Here is a 26,402-nt window from a genome sequence, read left to right as displayed (position 1 = left end):
TCAGTGAGTGCATCATTTCATCATTAAGAGGTAATGCTCAAATGTTTGACTAGTAACAGTTGTGGTGTCTGGGTTTCTTTTTTTCTTTTTTTGGCCTTAGAATTGCTAAGAATGTGTGAGCGCCTTTATCCCTCAATGTCTGGCAGCCGACATTCATTCACTGGAAAGTGGTTGTGTTCGGCTTTCAGGAGCTGTTTTTATGGCACCAGTTGCTCAGGAGTTATTCTTGTTAGAGGCCTGTGCAAGTCTTTAAGCTTGTGCAGGTGAATCTGGTCTGTGTTTGGGTGGTCCTGCTGTCAGATCAAATCCTATAGGTGGCATCTGGATTGGGATGGGCGATAAGGGCAAAAAATGTTATCCTGATAAATGTTGTAATTTTGGTAATAATAATAATCATCACGATAAATACACTTTCATTCTATTCCATGTGTTGGACACTACAGTCTCTCTCTGTTTTATGATGAAACCTGTTAGTGGAGTTTGTCTCCAACATCATTATTTATTCATGTTTAAATGTAATAGTTAACTAAGTGTAGAGATGATAAATTCAGTGTTTCATGTCTCTGGTAGAAGCCGCTGGTGTCTGACAGACCGCTCTGCCAGCTTTATTTAGGGGTTAAATTGATGCTGTATCTCATGTCTCTTAACAGTTGACTTGACTGTCAGTCCTTTGTCTTGTGTGATGACAAACCTTTTCACAATTCTCTCTTCTAAAATGGTTGTTTTTCACTGCCTTATTGAAGATTTCACCAATACTCTGAGTGCTTTAGAATTTGTTGATGGTCTCTAACTGATGCTGGTGCGTAGCATTAGCGCTGCCTGTGAGAGTGTGTCTGTGATCAGTGAACCCTAATGGGGACAAGAAAGAGGACGTGCTGAGACGCCAGTGCAACAAGAGACCTGCATGTGTTGATATGAACCAAGGCAGACAACCACGTCAGAGAACCTATGAGGACTACTCCATCTAATAAAATAGACACAGATCCAGAGACTCAGAGTCCACCAGTGTCATTATCAAAGGTTCCCTGTGTTAATAATAAGTTTAAAACTGCGATTGTGAACCAAAGCTGCAAAGTTCATCTATGCAAGTCCAATGCAGTGAGTGAGCCGCTTGTTTATCGCATTTATCGTGAGATGCAGAATTGTCATCGTGGAGATTGTGTTATTAAGTTAAGTCATTGCCCATCCCTAATTTTTTTGCCCTTAAACAGACAAAATTAAGTTAATTTAAACAACTTTTGAATGGGTATCAGTTGACAAATTCACTAGAGAATGACACACATAAAAGGAGCTTATGAACTAAGCAGTAATGAGTCATTCGTGTTGCACAAACCTGAACCTTTCAAGCTCAAAGTGTCGACTCACCAATCCATTGTAAAACGCAGCACTCGGCCCGCTGCTACTAAATGCCATAAACGGCGACCACAAAGAAGCAAATGAAGTCCTTGATGACCAGTCGGAGATGTGTTTGGCAGACGACTGTGTAATCATCATCACTGCCGGCGTCAGTGGAGCAGGCCGTTTGGAATCAAATTTAAGCAAGTAAAGTGTCTGTGATGAGAGACATCAGTTAAAATGTGACTACAAGTGACAATACAGATGCAATAGTTTGGATATATTTCACAATTACCTTTGTATATGAGAACAATCAGGATCTACTGAGGCATCCATCTAGTAGCACACTGATGTGGGTTATAGTAAACACACAATCCTGATGTTTACACTACAATAGCTGCTCTGTGACGAGTGTTTTTTGGATTGTAGATGCTGATAAGAATATAAAATGTTGGCGCAAATATCCCTACAGTCACCCCTAGAAAGGGCATCAAGTTTATTGAAAGTGTTTCAGTTAACCAAGATACTCTTGTCACCTCGAGTAAACTAACTTTTTGAGTCATTCTTGCTGAATTCGTATTTCCAAGAAGTAGCAGGTATCTGCTGAGCTAGCATTAGTTTGTTGATCAACAACTTCGACCACACGATGGTAATGAGGTACATCCCATATTGTCATTCTTTACTACCTCATGACACACAAAAAAATCCTATTGCTGCATTAGTGCTGTAAGTTGCACATTTTTCAAACTTCCACTGCCCTTGTGACTCATACTTGGGTGGAACATTTTCAACTAAAATGCAACATATAGTCGCTTATGTTTTTGCTTTTTTATGACAAGTTTTCTGACCGGTGAGACTTGTGCTCTATACTGAAAAATACGGTCGTTCTCATCAATACACCGCCCTGGCTCGTACCAACAGTGGCGCCAACGGTTGCGCCAAGTTGAGGTCATAACCACCAGGAGTGAGACGAATGTAGGCCGGCGTAATGACCTGTGCCAGAGTGGCAGTCTCATTACCACTCTGCTGTGTGTGGGAATAACGGAGCAGACATGCTGAAACAGTTGCAACTGTGTGTGGAAACCCAGCAGCCTGAAATCAATATCAAGAGCTTCAGAACTTCACTAGATGTACATGTTGTTTCGATGCTGACTGAAACAGAAAAGTGAAAGTTAACCTGGTTCAACACCAAATTCTTCTCTTTTCTTTGCTATGTATTTTAGTAAAACATGCTCCTAGGAGGATTAAATCCAACTCAAAATGGAACCTGTTTTGCAGTGACGTTAAGTCAAGCTGTGAAAATCCTATTACAAATGTATGTACATGACACATGTTGCCAGCTAATTAAAGGCTCCAGATGATGACCTCACTGACGACAGAAGGACGCAATGACTAATGCAAGGCTTCATCTAAATTCCGACTCAATTAGCTCGTATCCCATTCCTGAATGTTAAATGGGCTCCCTTTTGATGTTTGAAGCTTGGACCGCTTCTCGCTTTTTAGGTTAGTAGAATATTTATAACCTGATCAGCTCCGCGGTGCGTCTCCAGTGATAAATGGAGCGACTTGGTTGTCGCTGTCACGGTGCTTTACTAGTGGAGGCGTGGATGTGATTCAGTGTTAAAACAGGAGGCAAAACAGAGAGTTGAAGGTGAAATTTAATTCAACGAGTGGCCATCTTCTGGTGAGCCTGAGGTCCACCCACATTATCTCATCTCAGCCAAAATGACTGTTTTTTGGCGGTGTCCTGTGAGTCAGCTGCTGGTAAAGTGGTCGGGGTCGCATGTGAAGAGCAGCGTGGCCGTGGACGGCCGTATTTCTGGGGCTGAATCACTGTTGATGCTTGAGGAGGAAACTCACTTCAGGTACTTGATGATGCATAATGTTGTTTGGTGAAGTTGCGCCGGTGAACTTCGCCACCACCCCGGCTGACTGGACCGCGCGCTCACGCCGGCTGCTGCACGTGTGCTCAAAGAAAGCCCCAATTATTCATCATTTTCAGGCGACTGATTATAGAACAATGCAGAACCTTGTTTTGACTTTGTAATCTCCAGAGCCCGGAGAGCGAACCAAGTGGAAAATGCTCACACATTGGCTCTCGCCCAGAAGTAATTCAAACAGCGTCAAGTTCAGGAATAAATCAAGCTTGCATGCTGCCAGGGCTGTGATATATCATTATTGGCTCTTAAGTATACCAGCGCGCTTTAACATGTCAATATAAACTTTAAAACTGACCGACCCTGTCAGATTTAAAAGCAGTTCCCAGTTATTTACATGGGCAGACGATCAATACTTTTAGAGCGTCCCAGTTCACACCTCATGTTAGTGTTAACTAGAAATTTAGAACATCATCTTGATGAAAAAAAAATCAATGTTGATTCAACAAAGTTCCTTTTTTCGTGTCTTTTCACCCAAATTATATACTTTAAACATACATATGTGAAACCACCTCTATGCCTGGAGCCTGCGGGGCATACGTGGCCCTTTGACAGCCCCAATATGGTCCCCCTCAATGTTGTGGAGGGGATCCTATTATAGCAAAACTAGAAATTAAAATAGTAAAATTAGAAAAAAATAAAATAGATATTTTGTCTGTAAAAATATTGCTACAATATCGCATAGTCAAGTATTGCAGTATTTGAGTGTATCAATATTTTCTTACACCCCTGCATGAGGCCCCTCAGTCGCAGTTTGCATCCGGAGTTTCACCATAGCCTGCTATAGACCATTCATAAATCAGTAACGGTGGCTAGTGATACTGTGATTTAAAGTCAGTGCGGAGAAGGTGGAGGGGAAAGGAGACACTGTGGTTCATGGATATGGTCAGTGAACAGGATGTTGTTGTGAACATTAAAGTCTATCAACAGAGACCTTTCCCTGCAGGTGACTAAGCAGCTTCTAAAACATAAAATTAGTCGTGACTGAACCAACGAATAATGATCGATTGTGTTTATTAAGGTGGATAATTTGTTCGCTGCTGTCTGTTTGTCACTTCCACCGTTGAACATGTTGAGCTCTGGGCAGCAGAGCAAAACACATTTATGTGGGAAGGAAAACACTTTGCCGTCCTTCTGCTGCTCAGCGCCGCTTGCCACCTGCCTCCCTTCCCACACTGAAATCAATAGAGGCGAAGCAAAAGTGCCGTAACATCAGTGCACTAGTTTACAACCAGTGTGTGAACAAAAGCGCAAACGTGTTGGTTGTAAGGAGGAAGGTCAAACGCAGTCACTCAAAGGATTAAATTTCAGTTTCAGTCATGGCTGTAACGGACTTTTCAGTTTTCAATATCAACCTTGTTTTGGGTTGAAAAGACAATGAGGCTGATCACTGGATTATGGAGGGGTTGAGCTGTCACAGGGAATCATGTTTTGTTAGTGTGATTCTATTTTGTTCGTGTTCACAGTGACCTTAGATCCTTGTGGCGTTTGTATGTTCTCCATGTGTTTGTGTAGGTTTTCCTGGTTACTCTGGTTTCCTCTCACCAGAGTAAAAGTCATGAAAGCTCACTCAAACCCAAGTCCATCTACTAAAACATTTTTGTTGGTGTTGTCCTTGAGTCGGACACATGGAAGATCAGTGTAACGGCAACAGACAAACTTCAAGGCGACTCAGTGATCTCGACTTTAGTGTACAACTGATGCCCTCAGTCGCCATGGTTACACGTGGAAGTCTTAGAGGCTGATACTCTGTCATCAAACAACACGCTGTACGGTTTCTCATATCCTCACTCTATTTGTTGGTACAGCATCTCTGCAGCGCAGCATGTTATCAGCACCGATAAACATCCATTTGCATGAATTAGCGATCAATAGCATATTCACGGCAGCGTGAGGGCCAGTGCTGCATTTTAACGAAGGCCTGTGCTGAGCTCAAAATACTTGGCTCACGCACGTGTCGGTTGCAAAATTGGTCTGCGGCTCAAAGGAAAACAGCTTTTGCTGAATTGTTGATGTGCTATTGTGTACAATAAAGTCCAGTGATGAGTCGACGCTGCAGAAGAGGAAGTTGTTCCACTCTGCTTTGGGAATATTTTATACGCTTGACTGAGCGAAAATTGAGTGTGTTATGTGCTGAAATTGGGACGTTAAATAGTTGATTTGTTTTCTGCCGGTTGTTTTGAATTGTTGTGATGCACAAACAAAGCTTCATTAGGTCGCGTTTAATTCCAAAATATTGCCACCCTTTTATCCAAAAATGAAAAGCAAGTGGCGACCTGGTTTTGGTTTCACAAGATGAGAGAGTCAGACGTGTGCTCGCGTCCTCAGACTGGTGCCTGTCATGATGGGAGCGTCAGTGAGGACCATGTGGTGGAGCAGCATGTCGTGCTTGGGAACGATCCCGGGTGTTCCTGGTAGAGCCATGAAACATGTTGCTTGCCTGTTCTACATTGATTTGCAACCGGCAACATCAGGGTTTTCACACGGTTTACAACATTTTAAAGGTGAATTCAAGATAAACCTATGCTTGGACTCGCCTCATAAGCCACGCCACAGCACCACCCACTGTCCTGGAGGTGGTGGAGCTAATAAATAGCATTCTCAGTTATATCTACTGCATCTCACTGTTAACTTTCTGTTTTTTTTTTGGTTTATTATAACTTTGTCTCAAGCCTTCTTCTGTCTCTCGAGCTGAATTTTTTTCAGTTCACCCCACTAGCGCTCTTGAAAATGACTGACAATGGAGAGAGGAAGACGGAATGATCTGCGTTTAAATCAGTGTTTTGTACTGCAGTTCTAATAAATTTCAAGGGAACCTGCATCCTTGACTTTACTTCAGTACATTACAGAAGTGATTTGAAGACACATATTGACTCCCGTTTGTATTACAGTGTGTAAACACCAACTGAAGTACGTTGATGTGCTTGTTAGTTTTGAGTTGGTGCCATTATTATTGTTGTGGCTTTGTTGGGTAGGTAATACATCGACGAGGACTTTTAAGCACAGAGATAATAATGTTAACAGCAGTGTAAGCAGTGAAGATATGAAGCTGGATTTCAAATTTCAAGGATGCTACTTTTGTCTAGCATACTATTGCTCTTCTTAAAACTGTTGTGAGGACACTTCAGTGCAAATGGAAACCAGAGTCAAGTGCAAGACTGCTGTCACCTCCACCTCGTGTAGATGGCTTTGCCGTCGCCTTATAATTGGATGTGTTCATGACGCATACAGAAACATGAACGAGACCTGTCAACACAAGCAGGATGAATTCATCCTCCAGGAAGGTGGTGAATACATCTGAAAATCCACTTTATAGCTTAAGATTTACCCAGAGGAGAGGTCAAATAAGCTTTTATTGGAACACAGTCGACAACTAAAAGTGACTTTATAAACTAGAATTAAAGTTAAATAACCAAACCTTGCCAATAAAGAGTTTATCGTGAGATTGAACATTCGGTACAATCAAACAGCATGATACTAAAAACAATATATGTGTGTGAAGATAAATTAATAAAATGAATAGTGAAAAGTTAAAGGTATAAATTATGAATGGGATAGAAATGCTGTGAATTCTTTTGAAAGAAAATAGTAAAAGCAGCAAAATAAATGAAGTAATGATTCCCGTGTGTAGCTGTAAAAGTAAGTGTCTGAAAAGTGAATGTTCATGTCGTACACCGATGAGCATTTATATTTGGCCGCCACCGCACAGGCCTGGCTCCATTACACCCGCACCTCCGGGGCAACCACGCGCACACCTCCGCAGTCAGTTTCAAATTCCCTTTGAAAATGAGTTGAAGGTATAAATAGCTGCTTCATTGAATCATGTATTGCATCTTTTAACCACCATTTAAACCTCCGTCTGTCTCAACTTGGGAGTAGAGGACGTTTCAACTGCGCAAAGGGTCTTTCCCAACTATGTTATGAAGTTTCATTCACTGGCCATTCGTATCATAACGTGGAGGTCAAATACTCAAAACAAGGATGAAGTCCTATGAATGACTGCTATATTTGTAAATGAATTAGGGCTTCAACACCGCAGTTCTAATGGTAGTCGTGACTCGTCCAGGACAAAAATGGTTGCTAGTTGCAGCCCAACTATATAGATATAGACCTAAAGTGAATTTATTACGGGTCCTAATCCAAAGTGTGGTTCGGTGCGTGAGTTCGGAGGCACTCACGCAATTGAATCACTCACACTTGATGAAGTTTTGGTCAATTCTTTGGAAGGCGATTGACTGGTCAGGAGGACAGGATCCTCTCTGTCACAAACAGTATGTCACAGTAGTAAAACAATAGATTTAGTCAACATTAAACACATTGTTTCAGAGCAAAGTAAGTTTATTTGCAAGCGTGTCTTTGTAATCATGGCGATAACAAACACTTTCACTGCAGTCTACTGTTCCATATAAACACTCTTCATTTATCAGCCATATTCAATCTACCAAATTCATCTCAGGTATGGTAAATAAATAAGTTGCCATTTTTCTCTGCACATAGCAGAACCATCTTGCAACGTTGGAGCACACACAGTTTGAAATACACAAACTATTGTGTGGTCCTTTGATGGATCGCTTTAGTAAATCCGCTGCTAAGTGACGAGTGAAACAGATAACCAAGGAGTCGTCGTTTCAGAGTCAAGGTAAGGTCTAAAAGGATGTCTTCTGTCTCCGTGCAGTCGACTGTGGGAGGCTCCATCACTTCACTCACGATGGCTCCCACTCTGCCCTCCTCATGCTGTTTACCCGCTCTAAATAAAAGGGATTTAAGCAGCAGTCCATGTCAGCGACCACCATCACACCAAAGATTAAGTGCTTTCTAATTTTGTATTAACAATAAGCTCAGTGCCAAACTGCTGCTTGTTTTCAGCTTGCCAAATTCACACAAACATAATCCCGCCATTGAAAGCGTCACCGCGTCCCGTTCTGAGACCAAAACAGCTCAAATCTAGATTTCCATTCTGCACCGTCCCCTCACCGAAATAGCAGCCTTTGTTGTTTAGTCACACTTTTGTTTCTCCCAGGGGGGGATTCATCTCGGTCTAGCAGTATGTGGGATATTGTAACTCCGTGACAAAATCTGCAGCGTCGTCTGAAACAATTACATCTCCTCAACGCCAGCACTTTTAGATTCTGGGGAACTATTTATAAGTCACGGTGATCTCTCATTTCTGGAGATGGAAGCCTTGTTAAAGATTAAAGCAGCTATAAATACAAGAGGCTATTAATTAAGTGGGAAACTCAGGCGGCGACACAAAAACAAAACGACAATGATCATATAAAGGGATCGACATCCCATAAAAGACCCGATTAGATTGATCTATGTATTCTCTTTACTCTGAAGCCTCCGCCGCCTCCTCTGCACGGCGCCTCAATCCCTCATGCCTGAGATTGGCAGGTTGGAGTACTCATTATATTCCACAAATCCTCTGAAACAAACTGCTAAATAAAGCCGTTTGTGTCGGCATTACCGCACAACATCCCTGAAGTGATCCTGTTATCGTCCGCGGTATTCAATTACTCAGATGTTGATGGTAATTTATGACTTCAAAAGTGACCACAAACATTGCTTGCTGGCGTTGAAATGATCTCTTTAATGGTCCCCCGCACGCTCGTATTTCGCATTACAAAAAGGCGTTCTCGAGAGGGAATAAAGTATAATGGAGGCATCAGTGATCTTAAAAATAGTACCCACCACTTTCTCCTCATGAAATATTCCTCCTCCATGAATATTCAATCTTTTGAAAGTTAAACGCCGTGACTCGTGTTTTCCACTTTTAGACTCAAAGTCAAGTCATATGTTTTTAAATAGACATTAAATGGAACAATGTTCTTTCTGTTCTGAGATTTAGGTGGCAATTTGTTAAAGTGAATTAACGTTGAGCCGCGACAGTAGGTGGCAGCGTGATTAAAATAGATGAAGGTTTTGGGGTTCTGCTCCGTAAAGATGATGCTGCAAGCACCTGCCACGTGAGCACAGAATGGAAATCAATGTTTAAATCAAGAAACGCATTGGAACTGAATAGAAAGGACCAGATGAGAAACATGGAGATGTTTGGAGACAGTCAGGGAAGCCAGATGGTTGGGACAGGTGCTGGACGAAGAGGGTCAGAGATGAAGGAAAGAGGAAGAAAAACACAGAGGTTTATGTTGAATGTAAACATGATGAGGGTAGGAAAGACTAGAGGATGATTCTAGGTGAAGGTGGAGGTCTTGCTGTGGTGACACTGATGACCAAAATGACCAAAGATGAAGCTTTTGGGACTTTTTTTAGTCACATGGCATTAGATCTAGGCAGGCGCTACCAGTCTCCCAATTTTTTCCTGACTGCACCGTTTTGCGCGTGACTGGAAGAATGGAAAACAAAAATTATACGCCTCCGCGAATTTCCCCAAATGATGGTGATTTTACTTTTCAAGCGTGTATTTATCACCGTCAGTGTTTGCACTTTGAATTGGCCTGTCTAAAATAACATTTATAAACAAGAGGTGAAAACTTCAGTTCCAAAATAGTACTAAAATGTCAAACTAAATCTCTCTCAAGAAAAAAAACTACCACTCCAACAAGCATTGATGTTACACAAAAAATAACTTCAAGGCGAAAAGAAAAATAATTAGTTACTGAGACCCAAATTAAAATGAAAAAAGGCAAAATGTCAAGTATTTCACCAACTGACAAAAAGAAGACAATGGCATACCAAAAGACCACAAGTCCCTATTTCAATGACACTGAAATGAAAAGAAAATCTGGGCTTTGACAGTTTTTAAAAGAAAAAAATGTCAGCTGAAAATGTGCGAAACACAAGATTAAGATAAGCAGCTAGCAAATAAAAGCAGACAGAATTAGTCTTAGAAGTCAGCCAGACAGAAGTAGTCGATTGAGTGATCATCAACAGAGGAACACGACTTGTGAAAATGGTAGCAAAATGCTGAAAAACTAGAATACTATTACACAGCAATCTTTTCAGTTAATGAAAAATAAAAAATAAATAGATATAGCGGACCAGAAAAATGTTACAAGAAAAAAATATGAATCCAATCTTCATCTGTAGAAAAACTTTCTACTATAACAATGAAGTGAAAAATAGATAAATACAAATATAATGTTGTTATTATTATTATTATTATTATGAAAACAAATTAAGTGGAAAGTTTCTCAATAAACTGACCTATAAAAGCACTGTTTTTACACTCAAGATTCTGAGCTCAAATCTTTCTCTGTGCTGTGTTTCGCTTCAGCTGCAACAATAAATGTGTTGTTCTCTTTAATGGGTGCCTACTTGGCGAGCTCGGTCAGAGACTTCAGATATCCCCCCTACGACGCTACCCGGCCTTTGTTCTCCTCTCCCAGGAGACACGGCGAGGTTAAGCGCAGTGTTGTAACAAGGAAAGGTGGGCAGAGATTTACAAAGAGGCAAAACAAACGAGGGCGACGGAGGAAGGAAAGAGGCAGTGAATCACACGGAGAAAGACATATTGAGGGAGAAAGACAATAAGTCAGACAAGCAACGGTACATCATTCCCGTGCCGCTCTCCGCGGCACACCACGTCCGTGACACACGACTCAGACAGCGGATGTGTCTGACAGTTTCCTTCGGGGCTGATGTAGTGTGTTCAGGTGGAAGCAAAGGCTGCATCAGTCCTGGCAATCATCTCTGCGCCCGGCTCCGGCTTAAGTAGTCGTTCTGCTGCCACTCCACTTGTTTTCAACCGCCGGCTCTCGCCACCTCCAGCATCTGGTATCTGTTTTCCCACCGTGCCGTTTTTTAGCGCGACCTGCTGGTATGGCTGCAGATGAAAGGTCATTTTCAGCAGCCATGTTCCTTCGCAATCACTGCCATCTGAGGTGTTGGAAACACCCAGAGATGTTGCCGAAAGTGGAGGTGTCGTGTCCCCATCTGGTCCTGCGTCTGTCATCTTAGCTGGCTTTTAGAGCACCTCCCTAAATGTGTAGGACAGGGGTGCCAACTCAATCGCCTGAGATGGATTCGTAAGTAACAGGAAATAACCAGAAGTCACATCTGCATTTTTGATGGTTAAGATTTCTTACATTTTCTCTGCTTTCATATTTCTCTCCGTTGCCATTTTGGTAATAAATGCCGACTGTTCTTAGCCACATTTGTCTGTGTGTTACCAAAACACTGCACTTCTTCAGTTGGTGAGTCAGAAACTAATCGTACATAGCTCCCATTGCACTATGGATCCAGTTTTGGGATTTTAAAGTTCACAACATGCGTTTATAAACTAAATTTATAAACTGGGCCTGGGTTTGGCACCACTGGCTTAGCAAGCTCAAGACCTGCTGATGAACGTTAGTTTGACCAATTCGACAAGCAGCTATTTATCTAAACTTCAATCTTAACTTCACAGATCACAACTATTGTTCAGACTTGTATTTTATGTATTGTAATTTTTGGCACTTGAAATAACATTGATAATTGAAAATATTGAACTTTTATTTTGTGTTTGCAAAAGAAGAAAAATCCCATATACTATAATATTACTACTCATTTATTTTTTTTCATCCTGCCACTATAAATTATTTGTTGTAATATGTAGATAACTTAAGAAGGAAGTCTTGAACTGCTGCTGAGGGTTTCCAGCGTCGGCTCAGTCTGACACCCCTTAATGTCAAGCTGCCTTTTTTAAAATATTAATCCAAGATTGAATCTCACATCTGAAGTCATCAGGATTTATGTGCGCTTCAGCATTTCCATTATACACACACACACCAGACCATCGGACTGTGACCTTGTCGGCATGCAAGGGGGTCAAGGAGTCGTGGCTAATCTGTCACACAGACGGTTTGTGAAATGACTCCTTGGCCCTTGACCTTGTCCTCCGTCCTAATGAGAATCTCTGTCTGCTTGGATACATTTATTTAATCACGACACCATTTTTTAATACATTTCCTATGCTCTTTGTCCAATGTTGCCATGGCAACATCATCCTGCCTCCATTGTCTGAAACTCGAGTGTTTGTGTTAAATAATTTGGACTTCTCACACATTCTTAAAGTACTGGTGTTCTCAGTGTTGGTGATGGCAATGAGTGCCATCGTCTCGGTGCTGTCCATCCACCGATCGCTCGGCCAATAATGAGGTCCCACGTGGTTTCCCAACTTGGTCGAGTGTGAATTGAAAGAAAGAGAAAGAGAGATGAGATGGAATTAGTAGCGAAAGGTATGCTGACACTCGTGTGAGTGTTGCAGATGATTTTTCTGTCAAACAATACACAGCATATATTTCAGGCGGAGATTAAATTGTGCTTCATTTGAATGAACATTTCTTTCCCTGTGAAGATTTAAGGGAATATTTCTGTAAACGTTGTGGCTTGTATTCGAGACGAGATAGACCTGCTATTCGCTCTCATTGGGTTCAGAATGGCATACATAGGGCTACAACCAAAAAGTCAGAATTTGTTTAGGGTGTTGACGATAGAGACAGAATTTAAAAAAGAGATTTTATTTCAGGTTATATATATATATATATATATATATATATATATATTTTTTTTTTTTTTTTTTTTTTTTTTTATGAAATATTTTTTTTCTGTAGTTCTCACATCCGACATGAATTTAAATATGCCCCTTCAATACCAGTCTGCTTTGCGGAAGCTTCTGTCTCTTGGATCAACTTTTTCTGGTTTTTGAACCAAAACGCATCACATGAAATCCAAAGATCATGAGGCAATCTGAGAACGGTTAGCAGCAGTCTGGGATAAGACAGGCTTGTTTCCCAAATACTGGGCTTTTCTTTTACTCTTCTGTTCTGCCCACATTTTGAATGTTGTGGAATTTGATGGTTTGGTGGTCAGAAGTAGGTGGTCGGTGCTTTTTGAAGATATTGGTGCTCTTGACTCAGCTCTGGCAAGTCTGACATCATGGTTCTCAGTTGGAAAAGGATGGAGAGACTTTAATAACTACCAGTACAGTGAAGCCAGATGATGAGTCGGGACGCTTTGTGGGAATGATATTCCTTCATATTCCTTCAGATGGAATTCCTTGGACTGCTACGCCCACAACTTGAAATGTAAACACCAGAAAAACCGTCATGTTTATCAACGTGATTATATTCCTCCTTCCAATTTCCCTCGCTGTCACTTCCCAGCTAATTGTTATTTCTTTTCATCACAACCTCAAATTTACTTTTTTTCAGGGTAAATTGAAAACCATAATATTCAGCCCCAGTGATAACCACTCACATCTTACAAAAGAGACGACTTCTCGTGCACAAACGGCGCCTCAAATGAGCTGCGTCCCTCCCACAGAGTTGGCCAGCAGAGCGTGAAGCCGTGAGAAATGAACTTCAGATTTGCAATAATCTCAGCAACGTGCATCTTCACAATTACCAGAGCTGATGGAAGACAATCATTCCTGTCTCAGATCGTTAACTTGGAGATTTGAGCTCTGGATAAACACATCAATTTGGATACAGATGTCTTCCAAGATATCACTCCTTACATCACTGAGATCCAAGAATTGAAATTTTAGAGTTGAACGCACAAGTCTGAAGATAATATGTTCCTGAAATAATGTGTGTTGGAAAAAAACGGAAAACACAAACAGCCGCTGCTCTTTGATACAGTCATCGTGGTGATAAATGTGATGTTCAGACTCATCATTTGCTGGTCATGAGAACTTCAGTCACAGTATAAATCATATTCTGCCTGGCTGTGTAATATTGAGCCCGAATGTGAACACAAGGGGGCAGCGTCTCAGCAGGGGGATGGAGTAATAAATGAAGTTAGGCAACCAAAGTCAGAATCGGAGCCGACGATGGCAGGGCGGATCTATGGAGACGCGACAATTGCCGAATTTTTTTTTATCTAATTCAGTGAAATTACTGTGGAGAAACACCCTCTACTGGAAGCCAGTATGTTGACACAATGACTAGGACACTATAGAGGCAGCAATGATCATAAATTTAGGGTGTCAAGTTGCAAAAACAAGGAGGTAGCAAACCCTTCTCTGCAGTGTAAAAACCATCCTTAGCTTTTTGTGGATTGGAGCCTATGGTACAAGTTTAGCTTGTCACTATAATTTAATGAGGCTGTTTGTTATTCCCTTGCATTCTGATTACCAAATAATATCCTGTAATATCCCATAATGGCTTGCAGATTACAATGGATGGGATTTGTCTGCCACAGGAGGAAGCTGTAATTCATGTGTGAATGAGATGATAGTCATGGCAGAGTAGTGGACGGAGATCAATGGAGGTGAAGAGGAGAGTGCTGGTAGGGTGAAGCAGATGAGTGTGAGAGAAGCTTCATAGGACAGTGGGACAGAGGATTTCCACGGTTGTGACTAGAACGGACAAGAATGACTGTGTCAGAGCTCACGTGGAGAAGTTTGGGGACCAAGTCGTTGGACATTATTGAGGTTACAAATTCATCTCTTCCTTATCTGCCCCCCGTTCTGGTCCTGATGCTTATCAAATCCACCCAGAACAATACTCCAAAATAGTCTTTTGTAAAATCAACACGGCCAGGGAGGACGGAAACATTTAGTTCTACACAACCGAGTGTACAGCAGCGAAAAGGTCGATACGGCATCAACAACCGCCTCTGAGGAACGGTCAGCAACACATCTTGTTTACGAGGTCGTGAAAGTAAATGGATTTGTTTGGATCTGCACCTAATTTGAAATGCTGTAATGAAGCAGTCTGTTACAATGCAGCTGCCAGCTCTCAGACGCCGTCCAACAAAGGGAGGGTGGCTTCTCGCTTGGGTTTGATTATTGCACCCTGCATGTTATTGGTGGACAAATTGCATCACAATTCTCGCAGCAGTTGGGTTTTATTTGACACAAAGTGCTGCCGTGCTCGACAGTTACACACCGGTGAGGTTTGAGGCAAATGAGTAGTCATTATTTTAAATGATAGGGAGCAGGTGCATTGTGGTGTAGTCCTCCTAAATGGATCAAATTTATGATGCACTGCATCACCTGCTGAACCATTTCAATCAACTACACAACAATAAATAAGCTGTGGGACAGTTTCTCTGAGCCTTTTCCCCAAATCTTGTTTTTGCCTGTGAAGTCTGTAGACCACAGTTTATATGAGTGTCTGTGTTGGAGTTGAACCTTGAAGAAGGACTTCTTTATGAAGCAATGTAACTGTTGATGCACTTGGAACATCTGCTAAGTTTGTCTCAGGATGCTGTTAGCAGTAGACCTAGACCATCTGTTATGGAAGTAGTGCTCCTGAAAAAGATGGTCAACTTAGGCCCTCCCGTGAAGAGGTCACCGAGGTACTCCACCATGACAAAGCCTTGTGTCTAGCCTGGGACCGTCTGTCCAATTTAAGAGGGGAACCATAGTCTGTCATACGTGTAGTTGGGGTGAGTTCGGATGTGGCACAGGTGGTTGAGCGGGACGCCTGCTGACCGGAGGGTTGGGTAGTCCTGCTCCTTGCCTCATGTGAATGCATCAATGATAGTGGTGGTCTGAGGGCATGTTTGGCACACAATGGCAGCCATGTTTCTGTCCAACTGCCACATGGCTGCCGATTCTATAAAGTGCTTTGATTGTCTCGAAAAGCACACTGCAAATGTAAGCTGTTATTACTTATCAATGACAATCTTACAATGAAACCTCAAACATGGCCTTATGCTTCCCATGTGTTTGGTAATGTTCAAAATAGTTGTGGAAGGATAGTGAAGTTAGGCTTTCAAAGGGTGGACCAGGGACATTTGAGGGCATCTTTCAGTGAGTTGGCTTTTGTTGATTGTCATAGAGCAAAGAAGAATGTTACTCAGTCTGTTGTTTTTAAAAAAGTTTAATATGAGTGTTTTTGCTTGCAGGTTAACAGGATTCACCATCCCGCCTCCAGTTACCAGTTCCAGCTCAATATTTTCGTTGAGGCTTACTAGTGACTTTGCAGTAAGTGCTCACGGCTTCAAAGTAGCTTATGAAGGTAAGGACTTTCATTTTATTTCATGTTGTCAACCTTTTGTTTGTACAACTGCCTGGTCGGGACGATGACATAAAAGCGTTCTGTCGGAAATGAATAGATCAAAGCCAACATATGAATGTACAAACACTAATATTGCTAATGGATCTCATCAGTTACACAAAGATTCCTCTCCTGTTGCAAATGTGCTGACTCAGCAGTCATCATATCTTTGACAAGTTCATTTTTAGCCTGTCAAAGACGTCAGCGATGTTTCCGGTTTACAAGTGGTCTCTGCTGCAAGTGAAGCGTTCGCCTTATTTTGAATTGCTCTACTTCATGATTTCCGCCAGGATTTTGAGACACGGTGTCCCAATTTTGTATTCAGTGACTAAATATGATGCATCGCATCAAAGGCGTGTTGAGGGGCAAATTTTATAGAAACTGGACGTCCATTTTCTAAACTGAGTTCTTTCTTCCTCCTGTGCAACTTCTTCTACTGCATTCTATTAATGTTTTGTAGTCAAGATAAAAATGCCAATTTTGAGGCCGAAAATGCAGGTGAAATAATAGCGTTATTGAATCATACAAAAGCTGTGATAGGTCAAGGAGAACTTTAGAAAGAAGAACTTCAATTGCTTTTCTTGTGGTAAAAATTGCATATGTGCACGGCCTTTAGCTCATGAGAGTCTGCTCATGATGAATTTTGCTTGTTAACCGAAGTATTAAATTTGGCCCGCGACATAGATGGTTTGCCTGACCAGAAGGCCTGCTCCCTAACTGGTTTATCCAAAATGCTTTTTTCGCTCAAGGATTCTTGTCCAAGGCTGAGTGATTCACAACAGATCAATACCAATTTCTGCATTATTCTTTTCTGCACAAGCTCTGTTGCCCACAAGCACTGTCTGGTAGCTGCTTTATAAAAGTCTATTGGCTTTGAAGTGGAGCGATGCAAAGCTCTGCCGTTTTGGAAAAACTTCTTCAACATCGCACGGAACCGACCACTGTTTTGACGCCTCACTCCTTTTTATGCAAATTGCCAAGCGTCGCATTACAAATCTGCTCATCCTGTGGGGACCGTTGTGAAAAAAAAATCATCAGCCAGTCGAACCACAAACCCACTGACTCACTCCGACTGATTTCCTGCAGGACCTCCGCTGTTGTGTTCTGGAAACATTAGGTTCCTCAATTAAGCAAATTAATCTCATATTTTCCAAATCAACAGCGCGCCCCCCTCCTAAGTCCTGGACCTTCTTTGTTGCTCCAGAGGTGCATCCGAAATTGTGTGGCAGATGGCGAAGGGAATTAGCTCAAGCGATGCACAGAGTTATCAGTGTTGAAGCCGATGTGAGTGCGGTGGGGAGCTTTCCACAATACGAACCGTCCTTCTGCGATTATTCTGCTCAGCCCTTCTATTGCTCCGATGCCTGGTCACTTCTCCTCTCCTTCATTTGTCATGTCTCACTGCTTCCTCTCCGGCTTGTTTCATTTGCTACCCGTGACTTCCGTCTCCTTCTCACATGCTTATTGGCAAGTCTGCCTCTAACTTCTAATCCAAATATCCTTTGGTTGTTTCTTCAGTCTGATCTATTCCCACCGCTTTCCCGCTCCAACAGGCTGACCCCATTCTCTGCTTTTAAAGCTCCTCTCTTTCATGATGCCCCTTTTCCTCCTCTTTTGCTCTCTTTTCATCACCCAACCTGTCCTAGACCCCTTCTACACTTGTCTCCTCTCCATCTGGGATTTTTTCCCCCACTTCCTCTCCTCATTCTACCTCTCTCATTCCGGTGGGCAGCTCGGTTGAATCATCACTCTCCTGCCTACATATTTCTCTGCATAAGCGTCTGCTTTTCATGCCAATTGCTTTGCAACATTACATTAGACACCAGTTTCATTTTCTTAAGCAAACCTGCACCATATCCCTGCAGTATCGATTTATGTCTATGAAGACTGTTGCTGCTTCATAATGAAGGTCATGATGACGCATGTGGGATGGTTGCTGTCTACAATCCGCCTCACTTGTCATACATTACACCAGACCACGCCTCTAACAGGATTTTGCCACTAAGAGCCTGAGAGACTGTTGAAGTAAATAACTGCCATCTGACCTTGAAAATAAGTTTCTGGTACTGATTTTTTTCATCAAATTTCTTGCACTGATGTTCTTTCGCCTCCCATTTTCTACCATACAGAAATAAATGACATACATTTGGAGAAAAAAATCACAAGCAAAAATTCAACATCAACAATTCCAATCCACAAAAAGCTACACACCGACACACACACAAGCACAAAACGGGTCACTAAACATTCACATGCAATATCTTCAGAAGTTGCCTTGTCTAGTTGTTTAGTTGTCTCTTGTCACTGAAACATTTTCAACTTATTTTGGTTTCAAAATTCAAGACAATATTTTTCCTTTTTTTTCTCTCGGCAGCTGCTTAAGAAGTGTTTGACTGACGTCCCTGCTATTTTGCTCTCATTGAAATGGTGTGACCTTTCAGTAAATGTGACTACTTTGTCAATGCTTTAACAAGAGATGTGCTGAGAAGCAAAACTGTGGCGTCCTTGTGTGAGTATGCTGCTCTCAGGAGGCTGCAGAACGTGCTTATTGCTGACGTTGTTCCACAAACTGCCACTGTAACTTAAAGTTGACCACCTAAACACCCTCCCACATACTTTAATGACACTTTTTAAAAGGCCAATAAAACATGTTGCCTTGACCAGTGAAGCCAGGGAGCCATCTGAGCTATGTATAAGATATAACTCATAACTCTAAACACTTGCAGTTGAAGGTCGTTCAACAATGAATTCATGACAAACTTGGGCCTAAAAATTCAGCTGCTCTTTATTGTTTCGGATCATCAGTCCCTTTTGAAATCTTTGCTGGGACAGCGTCGGTTTGTATTTTCATCATCATTTGAACACAGGACATAAATTCCACTGGAGCCTCACCTCATTCCCAGGCTGCTCATCACTTTGTATTCACACCGGTGCACAAAGTAAAGCGTCTGTTTTGCCTTTTTCATTGTTAGAATAAGCAAAGTCTGCTTGCGTTTTAATTGGTTGCATTCTTATCGGCTTTTCTCATTTTCCTGTAATTCCAAAGACGACAGCAGGAATGGATACTTTCTTCGTTAGAAAGCTGTTCGACTGTCACACCCAAAGTACTCATCCATTATGTATTGGTTTGCAAATTCACTGTATACCTCTGTCCCTTATTATGCTAAAATCCGTACCTACATGGTTTGCATACATATGCATGTGTTGCTCATTGTTGGGCCTCAAAATGTGAGACGCTTGTAGACTTGCCAAGATGATTAAGCCATGAATGCACTCACTAAGTGAAGGACACGGCTGATCTGCATGTGTTTCTTCCGCACCTGACAGTTTTCACTGAGCACATTTCGATGGCAGTGGTCTGTGAATTTCATAATTTCACGCAACATGATCACTCTGTATGAGTGGTTGGGCACCTTTTAATGCCTGAGCATCTATGGACCGGGTCAAGCGCATTTATTTCGTATGGTTAAATGCTGCGTGGGCAAAGAGAAGGACGCCACATCCCCGTCTCCTGGCCAGCTTGGTGCACCCACTGCAGGTGTGGGTGAATCTGTTCTCTTCCTGCTGCTTTTCCCGCTTGGAGAAAACTGCTTTGTTCACCTCCATTAGCGACAGATAGCACCTTGTGAGGAGCAATGCCATTGCCTACCATTCAAGAATGTCAAGGACTGGTCCAGAGTCTGAATAAATGCAGATTAAAATCCATCCAAGGCGATGTGCTTGGGTATGGAATATAAATAATAAAAGACCAGTAGATGAGACAGAAGAGACGAGCCAGGCAAGTGAGCCATTCCTGCTGTAGGATAGGGACTCGCCCTTGAACAGGCTGAGCTTTGAATGCTGATATAGGTGAGACTTGGCCTCAGGGGTGTGGAGCTCCTTCAAGGAGGGTAGTTTGGGGCTTTGGGGCGTCTAGTCTGTATGAATTCTGGGCCATAGTCTCAGTGCCCATGGTGGGCTCCTGAAGAGGGTCTGTCGAAAACCATACTGCCTTCTACTGTGGTGCAGGGTCTGTAATGACTGTGGTGGCTCCAGACATATACCGTAAATTACGGACTATGGAGCGCACCAGAATATTAGCCGCACACATTAAATTTTAGAAGGGAAATAGATCTTGTTCATACAACCACACCGGTCTTTGAGCCGTGGATGCAGTGGTGCTGTCTGCGCTGTAGAAACCCGTCTTAAAAATGCATGAGGATCACTTCAGCATGGAGACTGACTCATGAAACAATTGGACAATGTTCTGCACATCTTTCATTGACATTAAAGCGCTCCAAATGCCCTGTTTTCGCCCGCGTGTCCGAAATTCTGACACCACAGCCAGTCTCAGTTGCATCTTCTCGTGAGAGAGATCAGCTTTGTAGGCGGAGCTGCAGACACAGCGGCGATAACAGCGCATTGTGAGCGCTTTAAGGTAAACGCCTGTGATTTCATTGGTGTGTGCCCTCATTGAACATGAGGAATCTGTCTCAACTTCCTGATCTAAAAAGGACCTGTGACTCCACAGTCAGTCGATCTAGTTTAATCATAAAAGTACTGGGTATTAAATATTAATACACACAGTTTGACAAGCTTAGATTTATATTTTGCTGCATGTTCAGATTGTTTGATGTTTCAGTAGTCTATGTTGTTTTCCGCTCCTCAGCTGTGAGATTATTCAGTGATTTAACGAACCTTATGAAGGGAAAGTGTTATGAAACAAACCCGGGGTTAATGCATGTGAGGCAGCAACGCTAACTGTTTGTCGTTACACTTGGTTTCGACTGCTGAACCGTAAAACATGAAGCCACGTTTCCCGTGTGAGCGTCTCGCGTGCGATGCCAGCTCAGCTGGAAGAATATATGTTTGCGTGCGGCTTGTATGAGCTTGTTGTTTACCAGCTGCTGACGTGTGAGCTAACGTGTAACAGGGTTAGTCAATAACCCAACAAACCAACTGAGACTCCAGACAGCCTGTGAGGGTGGGGGCGCTCACTGAGTGTCGAACCTCCATGTTCTTCAAAGAGCTGCGACGTCGTTAGATACACAGCTGAAATAAATCGCCTGGAGGGATCCAGCGACTCCTCATTTAGCAGCCCACAGTACTTTCTCGTCGCTGGGGTGAACAGATGTATCCAGGTCGGTCCCACCTGCCGTCAGACTTCAGCACATGCATCTAATCTTGGAGATATGACTCAGCATCATACTGATTATGACTCTGATTTGTGAGGGTGAGTCTTTCCTTTGGGAGTGATGGACTTGACGAGCAACTAGTCTATTCAGACTCACACTCGATTGACTCTTGGTCTAACTACATCTTAAAGTCAACTCTTGATCCCTAAAGTCTAAGGCTGTGTCCCATTTCTCACCCGAACACTGGGTTTTGTGCGTTCACGTGTAAGTGCAGTGTGTCCCAATACAGGGAGGGCACTCGCTGTTCACCACTTGAAATGATCCCTTCAAACTGAGGACATCTCCGGAGCTGACTTGAAACCATGTGGCAATATGAAGTGTGGAGAGATTTCCAGGATGCTAAAGTATTTTATTTCAAAACAATGTTGGTGAGGACAACAGGGACATTTTAGTAACAAGGAATACTCTTCCATTTGTTTACTTCCTCTCGTATCACACGTTAGTGACCCAAATGGTCTGCCACGTCCGACAACATGACAATGTACAACAGTATGTTTTTATTTCTTCTGAACAAACAACAGTGGGCTAGCATCCAGGCTAACGTTAACACCCTCTTACCTCTAACAGATCTATCACCGCAACATAGTGGCGAAGACAGCTTCGGCTCTGCCCATTTCTTTTCCGTTTGTTTGCCAAACCAAGTGACATTATCAGCGCCGATGCAAAAGGTTGCAAAAACGGTGGAGCTGACATTTCTAAAATGTCTCCAAGACTGGATATGCAGGAAAGAAAACGTAGCACGGTAGCCAATGACATGTTGTCTTACTGCGTGACGTCATGAAGTGTTGTCCCAACACTTCACTTTGTTGTTGGAGGGCACTTCATAGTGGAGGGCGCTTAAAACCAGGTGCTAGTGTTAGGGTGAGAAATGGGGCACAGCCCGAGTCAGGGCTGCACCACTCAAGATTGATGTGAGGTCTTGTACCACGAAAGTCTCTTGGAGTCTTGACCATGATAGTCTTCATTTAGATCTGAAACTTGAGCGCTGTAGCCATGGACTAATCTAATTTTTGGACACTACTTGGATGAGTCTATTTGTTGAAAAGACTGAAAAAAGTTGTAGATTTAATTACTGTAGTCTTAATCAATCGGAAGAGTCTAGTATTCTCCAGAGATTGTTGAGGCATTGAGAGTCTGAGTTCAGCCTCTGCACCACTAAATATTTGAAGCATTTGACTTGACCATTAATTAAAAGTCTAGCAGTGCAGTGGGTTTGGTTGCCAAATGTCTTCATCCAGTCTTTGTCTATACCAGTGGAGTCTTCAACCAGACTTGAACTTGACCACCGCAGTCTAAATCTCATCTGGGTTTTGGCTGTGTTCTGTGCATGTTTTATTTTAACCACAATCACTGCAGGCTGGACCTGAACCTCTGAAAGTCACCCTCTGGTCCGTGTCTGATGACCAACTCATCTCACCCATCAGAACTGTAGATCACAGCCTCATGTCTTTATGTGAACCAGAGCGCAGCATCTTCATGACTCCCTCGACACCAAAAGCCAGTGAGTCATTGTGTTACAATTACAGTTGGGCACATCTATTACTTTTTAATTGGTGACCTGGGGTGAGCTCCTAAAACAAGCAGGTCTTTTTCCCCTCTCTCTTGTTTCATCTTGAGATTTTTGCGCTTAATTATCTACCTCCAATGCTCGACAGTAATTCTCTTCAGGGTCTTCAGTCTGGACTCACACAGAGGACCTGCGTGCTGTGAGGCTGCAGCAGCAAACACTCGAGCAAAGTCAAATCACTCATTGCTAATGTTACATAACAGCATCTGTGGCGCCAAACGCTCTCTCCCTGACCGATTGCTTTTCTCTAAAGACTTCGTTTTGATGCAAATGTTTTCACACCAGCAGAGTTCTGAATTTAAATCTAACGCATCAAACTGGAGTGCAGTTTCGCCAGGCTTGTTGATATTTAGATATCTTTGATGTGTCTGGTCCCACTTTGTGGAACCCCATGAATTTGATATTTCAAACAAATGCATTTGAATTTCTGAGGCTACCCGCGACTCCCGTTGAGACGTATTTGTCTGTTGCTGCCAGAGATCGCAACACGTACAGTCATCGCTCTGCACCGTGAAGAGGGAGTTGGAACGCTGTTGCTTTGAAATGTATTTTCATATCTATGTGGGTTGTGTCACACTTGAAAGTTTTGGTTTGTTGTGCTTCCTAACACCATGTGAGCTAATGATTTGACAAAGAGACAGCCAAGCTCTACATTTATCTGCTCACCTACCAGGCATAAGGGGGCGCTCTAGATATTCCCATTCTGTGTGAGGTGCATCAATATGACTAAAGACCAAAATATCAACGCAATTCTTCAGGACTTGTCTGCATCCATACTAGCATGAAGCTGCAGTCAATCATACGCGATGTTTGAGAACAAGATTGTCCTTTTTGTCCACGTCAGGACGCTGTAGATCCAGCTACTTACTGTTTGAGCTGATCAGGCTGCAATAAACAAGGAGGATTCTCTATCATTTGGAATTTGGAGTTGTGATTTCAACCGGTTTTGGTCTTGAGACATGAATGGTGTCAAGTCAATGAGGCCTTATTATTAAATCATGATCATCTCTTTCAACAGCAGGGGGCGTATTGATTATTCATAAAACAAGTCTAGTCTGGGTCTGACAGAACAAGCTTCTCTCAAGACTACAACCATTAAAGGTCCTGGAACAAAGATCAGCTGTCTTCAACTGATGTGTCTGTCCACCGACTGTAAATGTTGTTCCAGATGTGTTGAAAGACTCACTAGGTGGTAAACTGTCGCACAACAACAGCCCAACATTCACAGCCGACAGTTCTGAACAAGTGATCTCGAACAACAAAAAAGAAGTTAGCAGTGACTCGTCTGACCTTCTTTGTGGCTTCATTTTGGTGAAATGTCATTTTTTACGAACCTTTTCTCTCATGATGAAATTGAATTTGTGACCCAAAGGTTTTTACCTTTTCCTTCTATTTCGTCTCCTGCGGCGTCGGACACTGTTTTCGTCTGACACACAGGGTCGCTCCGAAAATATTTTCTCTCATATCTGGTTCGGTAAGACAGTAGAAACCTCAAAATCATTTCGAATACTCTTCATTTTCGAAAAGTGAAACCGTCATAAAGGTTTTGCTTTTTATGTCTTCAATGTAATTACAGAAATACAGATGTTTTAAGAATACATTGAAATCACAATTTAAATATTTATAATTTGTCCAACTTGGGATTTTACTTCAGACACAGGACAAGGTGGAATCCAACATACAGTATTGATAGTTAAGAATAGTTAGGAATATGACTTTGAAGTTGAGTTGCAGAAGCTGAGATGAAGAGGAATTCTCCCAGACACATCATCAGATCACCTCTTAGAGCCACGACAGACTGATACCGAGTCCTCATCAATAAAGCAGCTTGATGAAATCACTCCTCCCAGCTCGGCCCTGCCGTGGCTTCGGATGGTCCTCAAAGTCATGTCGGGTCTGTTCTTGTATCAAGAAAGTGACCGTTCATTTCAACTGGATTCCGTAACTATGCCTTTTCTGTTTTGCAATGGGAGGCTTTGACATCAGCGCTGCGCCCTGGTGCTCAGCCGACAGCACTTTTTATCATCGTCCGTATTCACTTAAGCTCAGCAGTCATAACAAAGCTTCGAGTGGAGGTAGCACTGACACCGAATTACGACTCTCACAAAGCGATAAGTCACGTGAACACAAGTGTTTCTGCTTTCTTTCAGAGCTGAGAAGTAGCTCGTGTGGAAACCCGGGAGTTCCAGCGAAAGGCATTTTAAATGGAACCCTGTTCACCGTTGGGGAGAAGATTCGGTACCGGTGCATCAGCGGCTACGTTCTGGACGGACATTCGCTCCTCACCTGCGTCACCAACGCGGCAGGCGTGTCGGTGTGGGACTTCCCTGTTCCCATCTGCAGAGGTGAGGCGTCCTCTTCTGCCTCCTGTCATTCGATTAGCAACAAACACATGACGTTAATTGCTTCATCATGATTGACGCGTGGCGGTTTTGGGACTCGAGGGCCTTGCTGCACGACAGTGGAGTCCTGGTGTGAAAGATGTGTACTCCCTCTTTAATCTAATGAGACGGTATGTCTTTAATCTCAGCAAAGACGTTGATTAGTGTCTCCGACTTGATGAAATATTTATGTCTGCCGAGCAAGTAGCTTAAACATATTAAGAGCTTTAAAGTGGAGCTGTGGTTCTGCATCACGCTGGTCATGGAGGAGGAGCGAAAAGTATTTTTGGACTCAACACAAAAAGCCTTGGCTGCAACCAGTGTTTCCAGATAATTACTGTAATCGTCTGATAATTTGCTCCCTGTACGATTCAATAACTCGCCCCAACCCCGCAATGCACCCCCATAATTGGGCTATTTTTAGGGTATTCCATTTTCTTATTTTTGAGTCTTCACAGCAAAGCAGACTGTCTAGTAACTTGATGTTGGCCACTGCAGCCAATAACTGATGAAATCCTGTTGCTGAACAGCTCTGTGGATTTCTTCTCCAACCTTGCATCATGTACTCGCTCGTGGTTAGTTGGCTGCTGTCAGGACAAGGAAGAACTTTTACCAAATATATCTCAACTAAAATATTGCTGTTGGAAATCAACTGTTTTCGATCTCTGAAGTTTTTATTTTTTAAACCTAAATTCAAGGGATTGAAAAAACGAAACGTGTCGGCTGATGAACAAGAAAAAAAAAAAGTAGTACCATGATTTCCAGACTATAAGCTGCTGCTTTTTTCTGTCGGAACTCTGCGGCTTATACCGCGATGCAGTTAATATATGGATATTTACAGGCTTAAGAGCGTCATGCTGCCAAAATATTGAGTGTTGTCACATCAAACCAATGGAGTCACAGGCATTTTGTTGACCATAAAATGATCAAAATGTGCTGTTTTGGCCTGCGTGTTGGCAGCTCCGCCCACAAAGGCGATCTCCTGGAGATCCAAAGATGAGAAGCAGCACCTGAGACCGGCTGTGGTGTCGGAACCTTGGACATGCGAGTGAAAACAGCGC

General features: G+C 42.5%; 1 protein-coding gene across 4 annotated transcripts in view; it reads left to right on the top strand.

The window, feature by feature from the left end:
- The window catches only part of LOC128746586 (CUB and sushi domain-containing protein 3-like), a 237,853-nt gene that overhangs the window by 21,398 nt on the left and 190,053 nt on the right, over window positions 1-26,402 (top strand). For 3 of the 4 annotated variants that reach the window (XM_053843732.1, XM_053843731.1, XM_053843733.1), the window contains exons 3-4: window positions 16,068-16,180; window positions 25,111-25,305. In XM_053843732.1, the coding sequence (XP_053699707.1) occupies window positions 16,068-16,180; window positions 25,111-25,305 (308 nt within the window). The remainder of the gene's footprint in view (window positions 1-16,067; window positions 16,181-25,110; window positions 25,306-26,402) is intronic. The other variant, XM_053843734.1, reaches the window with a different exon arrangement.

This window comes from Synchiropus splendidus, chromosome 15 (genome assembly GCF_027744825.2).
Source record: "Synchiropus splendidus isolate RoL2022-P1 chromosome 15, RoL_Sspl_1.0, whole genome shotgun sequence".
Taxonomy (NCBI): Eukaryota; Metazoa; Chordata; class Actinopteri; order Syngnathiformes; family Callionymidae; genus Synchiropus; species Synchiropus splendidus.
The sequence above is the reverse complement of the archived record's forward strand: the minus strand, read 5'-3'. Positions and strand labels throughout refer to the sequence as shown.